Genomic DNA, 19,420 nt, shown 5'->3' with positions numbered 1-19,420 from the left:
GAGAAATTATCCAAATAGAATAATTCACGGCACACTAAAAATGCTTCTGTACTGAATCTGCCAGAAGTTTAAACATTAAGCAAGACGCCCCTCTCTTTAATTCTCACGCGTTCATTGTCTGCAATACTGAAAGTTAAATATTGAGTTATTACATGATCAAAATCACTTTGGGTATTCATAAGACAAAATGAGGACATTTCCCTTTCTTTAGTATAAAAAAAAAATCTGTGACAAACTGCAATCATGTTACAAGATCTGTGAGCATCACTTCATCATCCCTCAAAATATATATTCTTTAACCAAGACTAAAACAATGAGCAATCCGAATTGTTCGTTCAGTGAGGTTTTCCGGCACATTTGCGTCAATAAATCAACAGAATTTAGTGTTGAAAATTACATGAATTGCACCAGGTTCTCATTTACATGTAACAAACACATATTCCAGTTAATATCAAATGTTCAAAACAACATTGCACGACTCTCTCGACTTCCAAAACAACACACACACTCATTGAGCCATGGTAAGAAAAAACTACACAAAAAACAGTATTACAATTATTGAAAACATTTGCATTAAAATGACAAATGTAGATTGGAAATTAAGGCAAAGTCTTAAGAAAACAAAATTATCGGTGTGGATTAAGGAGGGCATTTTCCACTTCAGGGGCAACCGGGTTGTGAGGAAATTCTGGTTTGGCTGAGGGTGAATTTTCAATGATGCCAAACATGTAATTGACATTGTAATCCCTCTATACAACAACACAAAATTGCCGTTTTGAGAATTTTATCACTGTTAGAAAAATGTGCCGGTCCTTGCACTGTTTTAAAGTGGAAGTCAAGTCAAGCATGTTCTCGGCCCTCCCACACATCTAAAAAAACATTTGTGGAATGATTTAAGCAGAAAAATTCACCTCCACTTTCTGCCAACTAAAGGTGACATCACAATGTTGACAGGCTCATCTTGTCAATCTCACATGACCAAACCTAGAAAATACGTGAGCTGTGACAGACAGAAAGTAGCAAAATGGCAGTCCCATGAGTTGGATAAAAACGGCTGGATTTTTCTTCTTAATTCAGATTCCACAAATGTAATTATCAGAATGTTTAGTCTAGCGGGGCTGCATAGAAGATATCGTTAAGAAACGTTTTGACTCCACTTCGACATTTAACTGGACAGAACTCTAATATTCATTCTAATCAGTCAGACAAATGGACCTAAAGTGACAGCAAATGGGCTCATCTGTTATTTTGTGTTCAAAAGACATGTACATCCTTGATCAAAGCGAGGTCAGTCTTTGACATGATTCATCCATTTTGCATTTACGCACAATCCTATACAGTCCCATATTAAAAACAGTGCATTAAAAATAAAATGTACATTCATTTATGATTTGTTGAATGACTTGCTTGTTCTTTGATGTGAATAAATTTTTACTCTTTCTCAAGCACAATTGAGACATGTTCTGCACAGACTGGGACAATTCCTGACACATCTGAGAAACTCATCTTGAGATCCTCTCCTTCGAGGAAAACAAAATTAAATGTAGCAATAGTGCAACATGAGAAGAGAGGAGCCTGATTTCCATCCCTCTTGCTACCAACTGAGAACAGGTTGAATGGAAACTAACAGGTCCAAATGCATTCTACCTCCTACATTGCCACTCCAGAGAAGCCAAGGCACATAATTGGATGCACGCTCCAGAAACTCAGGACACTTTTGCGGCAAAGATGTGGCGCCCAAGAACAAGGGGGGGAAGCGGGGGTCATCATGGAGCTAGCGCAGTATTTACATTGCATGAAAAGGAATACTATGCACGTTCATGCTCTGAACTTTTTTTTTTTTTGGGACAAGCCTTTAGTCAGACAGGTCAAGTTGGGGCCCTCAATCTAGTAAGGCAGGACCAATGAGTGGCACACAGGATTAAAGCTTGAGGTTGAGCACAAAAAGACGACCGCAACATGTGACTGATGACGCAACAATTTGATTAATAATTGAGCAGGTGTTCAAAATTCATCAGTGTAACAAAAGTGTCTCAGTCTTGGTGCATTCATGAGGAGGCAAAAATAATGCCTTCAGTTCAACAGGTTCACACCCCTGCTGTCCCAGGCTTCATCTTGCAGGGGAAAAGTTTAAACACTGCAAAGGCCTGTTCAGATTTTGTTGGCATATAATGTATCCTCGTCACTTTCACTTTCATCCTGGAACTCATTGGCGAGGAGAGACTTCTTGGAGCCCATCGATGTTAGCCGAATCTCGTCATCGTACTCGTCTCTGTGCTGCCGCAGACGGTGGAAGCCATCTTTTTGCCGATTCGACTTGGCAGCGCACACACACCAGATGATGCATGCCGTCACCACCAATGCTGTCATGGAGGCAGCTGCAGAAAGAAGAGATGTAATCAGGTGTAATCAATTCTATAGCCGGGAAACATTTATAGAGGGGAAAATACATTGAAATTGGTTACTAAGCTTCTTAAACTTGAGCCATTTCTAATTGTATATCAAGATATGAGCCTTTGAAGCAATTTATTGAGCTGTGAACTATCTCTTGACAAAATTAAGACGATCAGACTTCAATGCCAATTTATGGGTTGAACCTTGTATGTAAACGAGGCTCTCTGAAATCAAAGACCTTCCATCCAAACGGGTCACAGAAAAGCTGGTCCACATGACCTCACAGGTCGTTGAGTATGGACTTATTTTGAGTTTTCAGAAGCAAATAGGGAAGCAGCATTCAGTTTCTACGCTCAATCTTGGAACAAATACCTCATTGTTATGAATAATAATACATTATAATCTATCATTACCATCATCATCATCATCATTATAGTAGTGGTGGTTAATGCCTGAAATTTTTGTTCACTTCCACTTCATGAAGAACACCTTGCGTTTATTTTGTGATTTTAACTTGATAACTGTCATTTTACAGTTTTGTTTTATCATTTCATTTTTAAAATAATTTTTTTTTTGCCCCTGTAAAGCACATCTTTACTTTCAGTATAAACAGTGCTATACACTTGCATTGCTTGTTTAAGTCCACTTTGGTAAACCTGAAGTTGATTTTGTAGGACATTACCTGCACTGGCCACAACAAATTCTCGAGGCAGACCAAAGATGCTATGATCCATGTCAAACACAATGACGATAGAGCTTGCGGCTTCGTAGGAGGACACCACCACCTGAGTCGGAACAAAACAAACATATGGCAACAATTGACTTAAAACATTAGTAACCTACATGTGCTGATTCGGTAAAAAGTAATCTTCGACATAGTCAAAGTAAAAAAAAAAAAAAATCACACCAAACACTCTATAAATGCAAACAGTAATGATTGTATTAATGTCGCTGCCATCTGTTCAAGTTGAAACTAACGGCTGCCAAATACAGAATAACACAAGTTTCTTTGTGCAATAAAATTTTAACTGTTACACTCCTCTTTTTAACATCATTCATAGAAAAGGAAAAGGGCACAACAAATAATTGTAAAACATTTCCTCAATTCTTACTGCTCGTGAACGAAAAGCAAAGTGACAGGTGGTGGAGCTTCTTTCAGGGACTACACGGCCTCATTAGAGAGCAACCTGTGCAGGTGTGGCTACTCAGTATAATCTGCAACAGGTTGTCCTGTGAGTGTCAAACAGCAGTCAAGCACTTGCTCATCAAAAAAATATATTTCACTATTATTACTCAGCCATTTACTTCATCCTTCGTATAAAATACAAAGATTAACAGAATTACTCTTTATTTTTGTCGATTCATGAACTGGTTAAAAAAAATACTATAGTGAAAAATACACTGAGCAGAGTGACGGCCTCCCAAGTCAAGATTCAGCCATGCTGTCTGAAAATGCTCTCCAGGTGCTCTATGTAAAACAGTAAGTGCAATTCTTGATTTTACATCATTATTTTAATGAAGCCTATCTATTGAAAAAAGTATTGTTTCAACTTCTAGAGACGCTGCATATGAGATGAGTTCCTATGACTTAAGACGGCGTATTAGATGTCCGAAGAAATATGGAGAAACGACAAAGGAGAGGAGTTATATGCTGGCACCAAAAACTGACTTGGATGTGTGGAATGAGCAGAAAATAGCTGATTGTGTGCAAAGGCAACTGGACGACCGGTACAAAAGGAATGCTGCAATTCTTCCAGACCTCAACGTGACCCCCAGTGACAAAGCACAAAGTGACATTTGCACCAACAGTGTTGTGACGTATGAGTCTGAAACAGATTCGGGACCATTAATGATCCACGGCTTCACGGTAGCAGAGTACCAACACATGTATCATTTAGTGGTGGATCCCCTGCTGCTGAGTCCTTGTGGGAAGCCAAGAGCGTACAGTTTGGAGCTGGGACGCACTATTAAGGAACATCTGTTTACAGAGCTGGCCTACCCCATGCTTCAAGTTTTGGAGTCACAAGGAACAGTGAATGTGGTGGAACGATTTTGTTTGCTTCGCACAACACCCAGCATAGACATTGAGAGTAACGGAAGCTTTCCAAAATAAAGCATACAGTCTTTTAATAATGCCTCCAAAATGTTTAAGACATTTTTTTGCTTGTCTTGTCATGAATGCGGAAAATATTTTTGTTGCAAAGCTGAAAATGAGTACATGCTGTTGTATAAATAGGATTGGGTTCAGATTGGCCTCAATCCACAGTTAATGTAGTCTTTGAGTCACTAATACAACATCAAATAAACCAAAGCATGTAAAACGATGTACTGTTTGGTGTTTCCATTTCCCCTTCATAATCAAGCTGATTTCATTTAAATATTTACTAAAATGGTTATATTCAGGTGCTCCTCATATTACGCCAAATACAATTAGGGATAAAACAGTAAACCTTACTTTCTTCTAAAGCAGGGGTGGGCAAACTTTTTGATTGTCGGGCCACAATGTGTTCTAAAATTTGACAGAGGGCCCGGACCAGGAGCAGATGGATGGAGTGTTTTAGTAACCTCACCTCATCAGAGAAAAAAAAATACATTTAAATTTAAATGAAAGTGGACAAATCATTACAACAACATGTATGTCTCTGAAAAACCGCAGTATTTAGAAAATAAAACATGAACAAAGTTTATTCATTTAATTTTATTTCAAGTTCGGAGGGCCAGATTAAAAACGTTTAACGGGCCGCATGTGGCCCCCGGGCCGTAGTTTGCCCACGCCTGTTCTAAAGGAATTGAACACATCATATATACAATGAGCATTTGAGTGTGTACCTCTTGGCGTTGCTGCTGGTAGCCATCGGCAACAGCTTCGATGTTGTGGTTGCCGGGAGCCAGCAATGCACGAAAGTTACCACCTTCTCCGGTGAAGACTCTCACACCCCCATTCATGACGATTATGGCGCCAACAATGGGCTTCCCACTTTTATCTCTCACAACTCCCCGCACTCCTTTGTGGACCTGGATAGGTTAAAGATGCGTGATGAAGATGGAGAAAATATACAGTTAAGGTGTACAGAAAGGACCTGGTTGAGAAAATGATTCAGGCTGCGCACCTCCACCAGCATGCTCAGAAGAGGCTTCTTGTTTTCTGCCCAAAGTGTGGCAAGCTGTTCAGTTGGAGGAAACACACAACAGCCTGTATACACTGTGATTTCTGGACAGTGGCCAAAGTCCATGCTGAAGTCCTGCAAACACATAAAGGTACAAAGTTGAATCCAAAATTCTATGTTCTTGAAGTAAACTTTGTTTTTTCACTTGTGTCAGAAAATAATACTATTAAATGTAAGACCTGATCCACACATCGCTTCTCTATACATTGTGTTTTCAGTCAGGTTCGAGGTTTTTATGTCTACATTGTCTTTGAGAAACATAATTTTCCAATCAGAAATTGTAATAGATGAAAAATGTGTACATTACATCTCCCTATCCACATTGCCTGTCAGATTCAGCTGCTTGGGGCTCAAAATGTCTACAATGAAGCGCTGCTAAGTGAAATTGCAATTGATGGGTGTTAAGCTGTCAAAAATATTACTTTATCAGTACAGGTTTAGACATTTTTTTAAGTCAAATAACACGTATTGCATTGATTTTTTTTTTTGTAAACACCATAACCAGATGGAAGTTATTTGAATCAACTAGAAGCCCTACCTTCATACTACCCATGTGACTTTGTCTCTCAGCTGCCCTCATGACTCCGTCTGGAATGATGCTTGCTGAAAGAAAAACAAATAAAACAGAAGTGACATCAATATTACTCTCAATTTCACATACAATTACAGAAGTATAATTTGTCACGTGATATGTTCTCCCAATTTATAAGTTTGGTCGTTTGTCATCAACTAATGCATGTGAAGTGCAATACAATTTTTTAGAAGAGCTACTGGGAAAAAGCTTAGTTTTTAATTATTAATTGTACAATTTCAGACAGCAAAGAGAACAAGTGGTTCAGATGTCTGCCTTAGTTAGCAGGTTTTCCATGTGCTAGCGTGGATTCTCTGTGGGTACTCTGGCTCCCTCTCACATTCCAAAACCATGCATGTTAATACAAAGGTTCAGTGAAGAGAAAATCATTCACGGCCAGGTGTGAATGTGAGTGTGAACGGTTGGTGAGTCGTTCAGTGTATACTAAAAATCAACTGGGACAGGAGGAGTACTATAGAAAATGAATGGATGGAATTTTATTGGTTTTCAGTAGATGTATGTAGACATCAGTAATGTGACGCTTTTTTTGCAAATTTTCCTACTAAATACTTGTGAAAACACTGCACCGTGACAAGCAGATCATTATAGTGGAGAAAAAGCCTACCCTGCCCATTATTTGAACATCCAATGTTGCCAAGGTGCATCTTGGGATGGTTGTTGGCATAAACGCTGGCCAAGTACTTCAGAGTGCCTTCATTCTCGACTGTAGAAATAAATGAAGAAAAACAGAGGTTAGTGCTATCTAGTGACGGCAAGCAACAAACAGCTTTCAGGTGATATCTTTATCTAAGTCTGAGACTTGCAGTTATGTAACGTTCTCTTTTTAGCTCATCATGTCAATCTAGGCTGTGAGGACACAGTGACCCAATTATATTATGTAACTAAAAAGTCTACGGATCCGCTCGTAGCATCGGGACACATCAATAGACATCACTATTAAACCCATGCAGGTCTATAAAGGATGGAAATATGCATTACATCAATTGTGTCACTGAAATAAAATGGGCATGGATTTAATCGTTTTGAAAGCAATACAGGGAATGGTATTAAAACAACACACTGTCTTGTCATCTCATGTAATGTGGGCAATTTCATTAATCACACCACATTTCTAGTTAAGCTTACTGGAAACAACATTAGGCACACCTGTGTAATGACATCCAATGCAAGAAGAACTGTGTCACAGAGCCTCGCAGAGAGGTGATTTGAAAACCTCGTTTGAAATCTTTGAATCTTTTAAAGACATTTTGGACTCTGCTCTTGTCCTGGATTGCTTTGGCAGGTGTACCAAAGGCTGCAGCCAATTTGTAAATATGCGATAATGAAGCAGGCAAGAGTCGAAACCACACGCAAGTGAAAGAATACGCAGGCTGCCGAGTTACCTGATTGGACAGGCTTATCGTAAGGGTAAGTAGCCATAAGTGAGCCTCCATCAAGGGCCACAGACAGTGTGTAGCCTTTATCTAAAATCATGTCCATCATTGCTCTGGTTTCTGGCTGGGGTTCCCCCAAACGCTGGGATGCATTGCCTAAAAAAGGGGATTCAATAAAATAGACAATGCAGATGCATTTTATTGTTTGTCCATGTCAGTTGTGTTCATTCCAAAAAAAAACTATCGAACTGACCAAAGAAGTCTGTATCCAGATCTTTGCCATGGTTATTGGAGAAGCCCTGTGTGGAGGTGCACTGCTTCTCCACTGCTTGTTCTCTTCCATCTGGGTTGATTGATGGCACAATTACGATAGTTGTCTCATTGATGAGCTACGAGAGGAAAGCGGAGCGCGGATTATCAAAGGGACTCATTATTTTGCCATCTAGACAAAGGACATTTTGACAAAAAGTTGAGTTTTGCAAGATACGCATGTCATGTATATTACTCAAAACTCAGTAGAAAAACAACTCACCCTTGTAATGACTGAATTTTTGCCATAATTGATGCATAACATGGCAGCAAACTCAAGAAGCAACTCTGTTCCCACGGGAGCATTCCCATGGATCCCTGCTACAAAACGGACCTTGGGCTTCGAGGGCTCAGCCGCTCCTGGGTTGTTGGAGATTGCCAAAGCCCAAATAGTTCTAAACTCAACACTATGGCCCAAACTAAATGGAAAGGAAGCACATTTTAAGAACACATTGCAACAATATGAAGTTCAAGGTAGACGTAATATAACAATGATCCCTACCTCTGCAAGGATGTTATTTTCGGAAAGTTGAGGGTAAGACCTCGGAGGAACGCTGACACCTCCTTGTAAACTCGGAATCGGAAACTGCTCTCCGTGTTTGTGGTCTTGACCAGCCGCTCTAAACCTTGTCCCAGAGAGAGCTCCTTAATTAAGGTCTCAAACTCCTTCTCAGATGGGTTATGGGTCGGCTGGAGTCCAGAAGGTGACAGGCCGTTAGGTTCTGAGTGAAACCGTGTCAATCGGAAATCAACCACTTCCACTCCATTCTTGGACACGGTGGCATATGTCCTCATTGGTTGATATCTTAAAAAGAGAGACTGTATCTTTAAGTGCCTGTACAGAAATTGCGCTTCTTGCCTCATTGTTGAAAGCTTACCCATCGGCAGAGGCAGTGATGGAATAAGTCCCAGGGACAAGCAGTCTCCAGTAGTCACCAGTGTGAGCGGTGGTGATGTTGTGGTCAATGCCCTCAACTTGAATAGTGGCATTGGGTATCCCCATACCATCCCTTATGTCAGAGACGGTACCTTTTAGCCCATGGTGAACCTTTGGGGTTTACACACACACACACACACACCCCCACGCACGCACACACACACCCCAAACGCACCAATGGTAAATGCAAAACAGTGACGAAAAGGAAAAATATTGGTGTACATTTCATTTTGTTTGTTACCTGATGGATAAACTGAAGCAAAGACTGGCGATTTTGTTCCCAATAGTTTGGCAGATCCTTGGCCCAGGGGTACTTCACACAACCCAACTCAATGGTCACCTCAAAGCAGTTGGTGTTTAAGTAATTCCAGTCCTGCATGCCCCCTGGGGAAATTTTCTTTTAGAACTTAACATATTTACGTTGCAAACTTGTTACTATTTTTTGCTTAATTTCACCACACACCTCAATGTATATACTTACCCACAACACAATAATTGCACATTTGTGGATTTAAGATACGCTGCCTTTACCGGGATTCATTTTACAGTACATTATGCTGTAAAATTGCACAACACGATTCTGATGTCATAGCCTGTGAGCCTATCTATATTCTTGCAGACCTATTTGTCTTTTAGTATTTCATGCATGTCCAACAACCCACCAGCGACATTGTACCAGCTGGCGCCATTGGTGATGCCGTCTGCAAAGTATTCCCCAGGGTACAGGTTCACACAAGGGTGCCCATTGTGCATCAGAGGATTTTCCTGCAAGAGCATGAGAACACACACGAGAAAAAAACTGTACTGTTGCAAGTCCTTGCCTCATCAATCATTTTAATGTGCCAGGAGTGTTCTTCCATCCTATATTGCTTTCAGTTAGAACATGAAATCACCTGTGAGTAGATTCGAGCCAACTGCTGAAAAACTTTGTCATCGGGTGACTTGCTGTACTGAGTTTTACCCTCTTGATCGTCATCAAAGGGGTAGTTGACCACCAAAGAACCTAAATTTACCCACAAAGAAAAGAGTAAGGTTATAGGATCATAGATAAAAAAAAAGTATGTACACAAAAAGTACGGTACAAAACACTAAGGTGTACAAGTTAGTATTTGGAAGTAAATTGTTACAAGCGGCCCGTGCCTCCATGTAGATTAGCTGAAAGGACGAAAGGCTTGCTTTTCAGCCAGTTCATCATAGCGATAGCCTCTGGTTGCCTGGGATCTTTGATTTTTACAAACTGGTCTGGAAAGTTGCGATTCAGGTCAAAATTGTTGCTGTTGTTGCGCCCTCTGTGGCCTCTCACATCACCTGCGAGAAGAGAAACGCAATTGGTGAGGTGTGCCCATCTACAAGAAGTAACGAGATTTGTATCCATAACTAACAACAAATTAAATACTTAAGAAAAAGCAGACAACCAAAGTGTGCCGAGTACATACAGTAATTCACAACAACAAGAAGCAGCTGCTGATGTGCATTGTGGAACTACATTACATGCACAAATCATACTTTTCATTGATTGTCTAATTTCGCCCTCTGTACCTAAATGAAGTAACTCAAATATTAGAAACACGTAGTCGTAAAACAAATAAAAATTGTAAACACAATAATAAACAATTGAACATATTGTCACATCATATTATACCCAACTGATAACGTCAAATTATGAAGTGAGTCGTTTGGAAAATACATACTAAGCTTTGTATTGGATAGTTCCGGGCAAGTATAGATGCCTGGTATTGATATTGGGTCGACATTCAGATATTTAAGGGAAAAACAAAATACACCTAACATCGAGTAAGTCTTCCTCGGAAGTAGTTGATGCTGTACTGCAGTGTTTTCATATCGGTGAATCATCATTTGCGAAAGTCACAATGTTTTGTCATTGTGTTCAATTTAATTTCATACATCAAAAGTACTCGCGCTATCACTACACTCTATCGGTGAGTACTCAAAAAATGAATACTTGTACCGGTCTGGAAATAAGTGGTATCAAATCTCTAGTATTGGGTTTCTTAATATGGGGAAAGTGTAACCAAGGTTGGTTGTGGGATGTGTGTATTATTTTAGCACAAAAAATATAAAAATGATCTTAAATGTGAAAGAAATGTTTGAAAAAAGGCAGAAATTATAGTACAATATAGAAAGGTCCTGTATACAAATAGACAACATCTTAATCCTATTATTGGACTGTTATATGACATTTTGACATAAGGCATTTTGTTGTTGACTTTCTAGAGCACTTCATAGCTGCCGGGACCTTTTACGCAATTAGCATGATCAAATTACAGTCCGCTATTATTCCACCTTAACTCGCGGAACTAAAGAAACAACAGAAATGGAACTGTGAGTTAAAATGTGACTCGGCCACATATCATTAAGTGTTATGCAATGTACACACTGTTTCCTTCTCTTACCTTCATTGGCCACCTCATAACCATCAGGGTTCATCGAAGGCATGATGTGAATGCGAGTGTTGTTGACCAACTCTGTCACTTCCTGGTCGGTGCCATAATTAAGGCATAGGTACTCAATGAGGTTGAGCAACAGCTCCCGGCCAACCACTTCATTGCCATGCATGTTGCCCACATATTTAAACTCAGGCTCACCTGGAAGGCAATTCGAGACAGAGAGCAGGAACATTAAAATTCCTTTTAAATAATGGCTTTGTTATGAGACATAACTCTTCCATCCATCCATTACCCGAGCCACTCATCCTCACGAGGTTCGCGGGGGTGTTTGCAGCCTATCCCAGCTGTCTTCGAGCAGTAGGCGGGGTACACCCTGAACTGGTTGCCAGCCAATCGCAGGGCACCCAAAGACAAACAACCTCTCACAATCACACGTAGGGACAATTTAGAGTGTTCAATTAACCTACCAAACATGTCTTTGGAATGTGGGAAGAAACTGGAGTACACGGGGATAACATGCAAACTCCACACAGGCCGGAATCGAACCTCAGACCTTTGCACTATGAGGGGGACGTGCTAACCAGTCAACCGCCATGTACCCATTGAGACATAACCGTAAGAGATTATTTTACCATGTTCATGAACTGTGGGTTTGTCTGAGATGACCATCACATAGAGCTCCCTGCTTTCCACCGAGCGGCCAATGGAGTAAAGATGAGCAATTGACGGGAACTCGCTGCTGTACTTGCGTAAGAAGAGCTCCATGTCAGCATAGTTGTGGTGGCGAAATTCCTGGGGCTGAACAGGTTGGGGCACAGTGGCTGATGGAGTGGTTGTGCTTTTAATCGCCATTGATGTTACCAACTGGGACTGGGTGGATTCAGGGGTGTTGGTATTGGAGGTGGGGGTGCTAATATCTGTGGGTGATGGCATGGAGGGTGTGGTCAGAGTGCTGTCGCCGGAGGGAATTCGTTCGATGGCAACTGGTTCTAAGACAAAATTAAGTTCTGTAGCATTGCCATCCAAGACATGTACATTGTTGACTGTCACTGGTGTGTACCTGAGTAATGAAAAAATATTTTTAGTTCCACTTTAAAACATATTTATGTACCAAAATATAAGTATGAATAATTTATTTAAGCAAGAAAAACATGCTGTTTTTAAGTTGAAAATGTTCCTTAAATCTTACAATTTGAAATTCAACAAACATTTTCTGAAAAAATGAAACACTTGTGAAGTTTTAATTTGAGCTTAAGATGCGACAACATCGTTGAAGAAGCTCAGCATCCGTCCAGTTCCAACTCACATCAACATTATGGCAGAGAGCTAAATTAATATATAGATATATATTTTTAATAAGTTAAAAAAAATCATCTTCACCCTTGAAAATGGTAGTTGAATGACACCCTCTGCATTTGGATGCGATGTGTCATGTGTACAAGGTTAGTTTAGTTAGTTTTATTTAGTTCGGTTGTAGTCTTGTAAGACAGTTCAGAATGTTCAAATTACATTTGAACATGATGATGGCAACAGGCTAGAACAGATCTATTCCATTACTCAAACGGGGGGAAAAAAACTAAATTAGCGGCCAACCAGCGTGTTAAAACTTGTTCCATAAAATGTCCTGACTAAAGAAAAACATTGTGTTGGCTAATATGGATTCTCTCAATAGATTAATTAATATCATTACATTTCAACAGGTAAGCCGTTGATAACATTTTTTGGTTGTACTCACCCTGTGGCCACAGCAGTGATGTTGTACACTCCTGGGAGCAGAAGTCTGTAGTAGTCGCCATATTTTCCAGTGGTCAGGTTGTGGAGGATGCCTGCCACCATGATTCTGGCATTGGAGAGGGCTGAACCACTAACGTGATCTTTTACATAGCCACGGACACCAATATGGATCTAGTCACAGACAATCTCATTTTAATGAGGTAAACACATTTTCAGGTATCATATGATATTCGTTTGAGGGAAGGCAGTGAGAATGCAAGATGAACAAACCCCATTTTCAGAAATCCAACCGAAAAATATGGTAAAACACAATAATGATTATCTAGTGAAAGGATCCTCGGTTGTCTTATGTTGATCTTAATCCCAGACTTATTCATGATATATTAGTTAAAATTGTTCATACCTGAATTAATCAAGAAAAATGCACAGCAACTCAAAATGTTCCCAATCAAACCTTTTTATTTTTCTATTGCCTGACATGTCTTGTCCAAAACACATTTGCTTTGAACACAAATTTAGTCATTGAAACAAACATTGTTTTACGTACCATTTTCGTTCTTTCTTTTTCAGGACATTCTAAACGGTCATATTGCTTGCGTTCAATGTTTGAGCAATAGCTCTTGGATAGGAATGTATATTAGCGTCACATGATGTTCCAAACCTCTCCTTGTAATTGTCTTCCACAAATAAACCGCTTTAACTTTGATTTGAGGATCACATCCAACCCCACATTTTCCCCAACTAGTGTGTAAATTGTAGCTGCTAATGAGCCAATATGTTGTCTACCTGTTCAATGTAGGCCAAGAGAGACTCTTTGTTCAGCTCCCATTCCTTGTGGAGCTCAGACGCTTTGGGATATTTGCAGCAGCTCAGCTCCAAGGTGATTTCAAGACAGTTTCCATGGATGTAGTTGTAGTCCTGCATCCCTCCTGAATAACACAAAATGATACACATTCAAACATTAAAGATAAATCCCATAAGCATTATTTTGACAGCTAATCTTGTTTTCGTGCAATGTAAGCATCGGAGAAAATCGTGATTCTCTCAAGGGCCACGTTCCAAAATTTCTAGTTTTCTAAGTGTATAAATTAGTGAACAAAGAAGGAGCTTCGGTGGGTATGGGGGTGGTCTGGTCGGTTGAGAAAAAGTTCTTGATTGGAGAGTTGTGAATCCCGAAAATGTCCTCTAGTAACTCTGTAGCAATGAAGGTCTTTCATACTAACAATGCAGATGTGTGAAAGACCGCAAATGTGTCTTTTTAACAGGCAACTGTTAACACAGGTACGGTCCAGTGTGGCATAGGCTAACTTCAGGAAATGAGGGCTATAAATACCACACAAAAAAATGAACACACTCATTGCCAAGCAAGCTGCCTTATTTTCACGTTGTTCTCGGAGCAGATGTAAAATATAGTCGACAAACATGAGAGGCACTCTTTTACAGAATGAATTCCAACTTTAACAATAGTCGTGTTTCATTTTTTTAACTGTCCAATTTTTAAGACGTTAGCCTTTTGAGCTCATTTTGACAGTGGATCGCATATGAGAACGTGCCGGAGATTTAACTTGTGTGGTGGCAGCAAAGACGGCAGGGTGCTATGTAAACCAAACCAAACCGCAAAGCTCTCCTGCTAACGACATGCAAATAATGTTAAACCAACATTGTGTGGCAACAATTCAACGTTGGCTGTCACCAGACTGACAAAAGAAAAGACCTGAACCGTCATCCGTTAGGCTCAATGGTTTAAATTGAATGTCAGATGTAAATAGATAAGACAGGGTAAACACTGTCCTGTATGATTATGACTGCCCTAAATTTTAACAGCATTTGTGTGTTTATATACCGGATCCAGAGGCACACCCCGGACTGTCCAGCATAAACGACATGTGACAATGACACCAAAGTTTATGTAGATGAACTCCTTGCTAACTTGAGAAACAGCATTCAAGGCCAAAGGCTTGACACTGAGCTGGACGGTTTCAGAAATAAAATTAAATGCAAGACAATAAGCAGACAGGGAGAATTAGACTAAACAAACCAATGAAATCAGTGAATGAATGTGAAATTGGAGCATTTATGTTTTGGTTCGTTTTTTTTGTAAAGTGATTTGAAAAAGTGGGCAACACGGCCTCTGTCTCACAGTTCAGATTGAGGGGTTCAAACCTGGGCTCCGGGCTTCCTGTGTGGTGTTTGCATGTTCTCCCCGCGACTGCATGGGTTTCCTCCGGGGTAGTCCGGTTTCCTCCCACGTCCCAAAAACATGCTTGGTAGGTTGATTGAACACTAAATTGCCCGTAGGTGTGATTGTGAGCATGAATGGTCTTTGTGTGCCCTGCGATTGGCTGACATCCAGTTCAGGGTGTACCCCGCCTACTGCCCGAAGACAGCTGGGATAGACTCCAACACCCTCACGATCCTTGTGAGGATATGTGGCTCAAATAATGGATGGATGGATTTGAAAACATAATGACCTGCAATTCAGTGTATTCCTCAAAATAATATGAAACAACGAATTCATTCACACCGTGGACTAAACCACAAGTGACAATGTAACCAACAATCACTCTTAAGATAATAAAGTGGAATGACATCCATGCACATTCATTTATATACACACAGTAATGTTGGTAAAAACAAAAAAACTAGACGAAAAAAATGATTTCCTTAATACTCCAGACTTTTCAGAGGTAGCTTGGGACTAATAAAGAAAATCAATGTAATAATAAGGTCCTCCATACTCACTATCTTTCGGGCAGTGACATTAATTGCTGTGTAGGTAGTGTGCGTTTAGAACGTAGCTGCCATGCTTGCTTCCAAATCAAAACCAGTCGCACAAAGAATGAGGCGGTTGAACGTAACAGAACTGGATAATCATGAACCAAGTCATTAGGTAAATTCACCCTCTCCGCAGCAACTAAAAACACAACAGCTTTCTTTTGTATCTGGAAACAACATTTTGACTTCCACTTCAACTTCAAAAATATATATTTTAATGACCCACGAACAACCTGACGTGACCGTCAAGGATTTTTGCGCCTGGCTTGCTTAACATAACCAAGCGAACATATTCCCAACAACACAAATGTAGACAGATCCTATTTCTTTTCAGGTGATGCCAATCAAAATATTTATACATACACATTCCAAATAAACGAAATGTTAAGTTTTACATCGTTAACAAGTCCACTTGTCCAGACAAGTGAGCAGATGGTTGGGAAAAATAAAGACAGTCATTCACAAAGACTGTGGGAAACATACTGTGAACTCAAGAGCACTCTGAATATTTTAAACCCAGTCAGATCATACATTTAGCCAGAGGAAGCTTCAGTGTTCTGCTCAGATTAGTGAGCTAAACAGCTTCAGTTTGCAAAGCAACTTCACATTCTCTGGTTAGATAAGACATAAGCAAATGTTTTCCAAGTGCGATATGAGGCCTGAGACAATGTTGTCATGGTGATAGCTTTTGCAACACTGCTTTGAGCAACTTTTCTGGTTATAGTTTTACCATTCTCTTCATTAAAAAAAAAAAAAAAACCCCGGTTTTGAAACTGGTGAAAAAATATTGGGTCAGATCAACAAATTCAAAATAACCGATCACGAATACAATCACAAAAATGAGCAATATTTCTATTTAAATAATTTCTTTTTTTACCGTATATACCTACACCATTTTTAGCAGATGCACACAATGATGACGACGCAATGAGCAGAGTGGCTCCGCCAAGCGGCAAAAAAAAAAAACTGTTCATAGGACAGTTACATAGGTTGCACCAAAATCTATAAGCAGCTGCCAAAATTCATTTGTGCAGGCCCGACACTGGTAAATGGATATTTGCAAAATACTGCAACTGTGATGCCTTCTTTCACGAAATTCATTCAACCTTCTTTCAGTGGCATTATTGAAGGCATCAGCAGATCAAGACATTACAGCCAATCACAAAATGTGCATAAAATGCAAAACATTGGCGGATCAGATGAGTATGAAGTCTGACCACAATTAAAGGCAATACCACATAAGTCACGTCTGGTTGTACATTAAAACAGACTCGGATCTTGCAGGGAAAAAGAGGCAAAGTTGAGGTGTAATCAACACAAACTCCTTTCCAGTTAGCAGGTCACGGAATTACGCCAAATCATATTTACAATGATTATGTTCTAGGCCTCTTACCTGTTACATCGTACCAATGAGCCCCATTGGTGATACCATCTTTAAAAGTCTCGCTTGGGGTATCGGGACAGTTGGGTCGCCCAGTCTTCATCACTGGGTGGTTCTTGGCATACACCAAGGCTAAGTAGCGAAAAAGGCTGTCGTCCGCCGACTGGCTGTAATGGTCTTGCTGTTCATGGTTGACGGAGTCATCAAAAGGGTAGCTGGCAACCACAGTACCACCGTGCAGGTTGCCAGACAGAACAAACCTAAAGAAGAAATACAATACAATACAACTTTATTTATATAGTGCATTTCACAAGAGCTGGAGTGGTAACAAAGCACTTTACATATGGTGAATTATAAACAGAGGAAAGGAGGTAGTAGTGCCCAGCTCTGAATATAAACACAACAATAATGTTACTAATGAACAAGAAAGTGTATCTACTAACTGGAGTACACATGTGGCTCAGTTTGACACAGATAAATACTACAACGTTTATTCCAAAAATATTGACTTGGTGTAAATGTATGTGTTAACTCACTTTTTGTCCTGTATCCATCGAATGACAGCCATGACCTCAGGAATGCTATCTAGGTCAGCAACATCTTGAGCATACTGGTCAGGGAAGCTCCTGTTAAGGTCCTTGTCATTGGCATTGTTTCGTCCTCGTCTGTCGCCGTCACAGACACCCTCTTTGGACAACTCAAAGCCGTCGGGGTTCATACTGGGCATGATATAGATATCCGTGGTGTTGACCAGTTTAGCTATCCGCGGTTCCTCCGCGTATTGAGTCAACAAGTACTCCACGAGATACACGAGAACCTGCCTGGACACGGTCTCGTCACCGTGCATGTTGCCAATATATTTGAATTTGGGTTTCCCCGGAGACTCTATATGGGGGTCCTTGGTGATCCGCATCACCCAAAGCTCCCTGGCCTGCACGGACTGACCTATGCTCGACAGGTTCGCTACGTGAGGGTATTTCTGAGCGTAGGCGCGCAAACGCCCGGTTAGTTCAACATAATTGTAGTATTTGTCGTAGTTTTCTACGGTTTCGCCAATCGCGGCGTTTCGTATCCGGTGTACACTGGCGTCCGCACCGCCGAGGTGAAAAGCAGCACACACAAAAGAGACGAAAAGTGACACCCACAGTTTTTCGGTCGCAGACTTTGAACTCCTCCTGTGCGCCATGTTGATTTTTCGACCTCCGCACCAGTCGGAAATTCACTACGGGAAGAAAATTCAGTTATTTTCGGTCCGTCAACAGCTACGATGTTTTCTTTTTTTGATCGGCTGCTCCGGCCTCAGTCTGCTAGCGCCAACTTCCCTTTCACCCCAAAGGGGCGGGGCTTCATGTGAGGAAGCGTTTTTTTAAGGTGGACTGGAACATTCATGAGGGACGGTTATTTTTAGGATTTATGACGTCATTTGGGGTTCACTTACCAGACAGACCAACATGAACTCGTTTGTTCTCACTTGTCGTTGTATTAAGAAAGGAAGTATTGAATTGTAATATTGTATTTCTATAAAAGTCTACCGGAGACGCCACGTCAATGTTCCGTTGCTTTGGGAATCAGAATGTGGTTAAGGTCGGAGGGAAAACGAGAAATATTTCACACTATATACAGACTTTATATTCACACAATCTCGCAGCTCGAGTGAACCACGTGAACCACGTCATTGTTGCACGTTCGACATTGTTGTTTCACAAGAAAGGCAACGGCGGCTTCTTGGGGCATATGCAGAAGTGACGTACGAGCTGCCACGCCAATGTGGCAGTTATCCATTTTTGTAACTTATTTTATTCAGTAAATCAGAATATGCATATAAAACAGTCAGGGATACAAATAAAAAACAGGCAGACAAGTATATATATATATATATATATATATATATATATAGATAGATAGATAGATAGATAGATAGATAGATAGATAGAGAGAGAGAGAAATACGTAATTTAAAGCGTGACGTCATCAGCAGGCGTGCAGGCCACCGGAAAACACCGATACAATCTTGTGGCCAGATCACGTCTAGTTACGACAGGGTTTTTCAGAAGAATTCAGAAGACTATAGTGAGTTTTTCACTGGTGGATTTTCATCCAATTTTATTTATCATTACGAAATATTGTTTCTTTCTTTTAAAATTATTTTTATTCCAATAACAGAGGGTTACCAACAATTTCGTCCACAAGCGTATGCCAATGTGCATTGTACAGCTATGAGGTTTGAAATTTGATTTACTATCAAACACCTGTTATTTCTTAATAATAAAGTGTGTTTTCATTGATCTCGATATTGTATCGTATTTTTTTTTAACTACACGATGATAAAAAATACCAAAATCACTGGGGCT

General features: G+C 40.2%; 2 protein-coding genes across 2 annotated transcripts; one reads left to right on the top strand and one right to left on the bottom strand.

Moving 5' to 3' along the window:
• Positions 1-192: 192 nt before the first annotated feature.
• cpda (carboxypeptidase D, a) lies at positions 193-18,415 on the bottom strand. The gene is made up of 21 exons (XM_088301404.1): positions 17,607-18,415; positions 17,083-17,330; positions 13,701-13,843; positions 12,916-13,085; positions 11,813-12,240; positions 11,187-11,378; positions 9,913-10,080; positions 9,666-9,775; positions 9,435-9,537; positions 9,014-9,156; positions 8,714-8,883; positions 8,338-8,640; positions 8,059-8,254; positions 7,780-7,915; positions 7,536-7,682; positions 6,758-6,856; positions 6,100-6,164; positions 5,505-5,636; positions 5,224-5,409; positions 3,077-3,179; positions 193-2,378 (listed from the first exon to the last, which is right to left on the bottom strand). Exons 1-21 carry the CDS (start codon positions 18,254-18,256, stop codon positions 2,152-2,154), a joined length of 4,119 nt encoding a protein of 1,372 aa, XP_088157530.1. The 5' UTR covers positions 18,257-18,415; the 3' UTR covers positions 193-2,151.
• Positions 3,537-4,718, top strand: LOC148333623 (uncharacterized protein C22orf31-like). Its single transcript, XM_088301406.1, has 2 exons — positions 3,537-3,874; positions 3,952-4,718. Exons 1-2 carry the CDS (start codon positions 3,834-3,836, stop codon positions 4,505-4,507), a joined length of 597 nt encoding a protein of 198 aa, XP_088157532.1. The 5' UTR covers positions 3,537-3,833; the 3' UTR covers positions 4,508-4,718.
• Positions 18,416-19,420: the final 1,005 nt, after the last annotated feature.

This window comes from Idiotropiscis lumnitzeri, chromosome 7 (genome assembly GCF_059441095.1).
Source record: "Idiotropiscis lumnitzeri isolate Australia: NSW breed Sydney's pygmy pipehorse chromosome 7, RoL_Ilum_1.0, whole genome shotgun sequence".
NCBI classification, from domain to species: domain Eukaryota; kingdom Metazoa; phylum Chordata; class Actinopteri; order Syngnathiformes; family Syngnathidae; genus Idiotropiscis; species Idiotropiscis lumnitzeri.
Note: the sequence above shows the minus strand (reverse complement) of the source record. Positions and strands in the feature narration are given on the sequence as shown.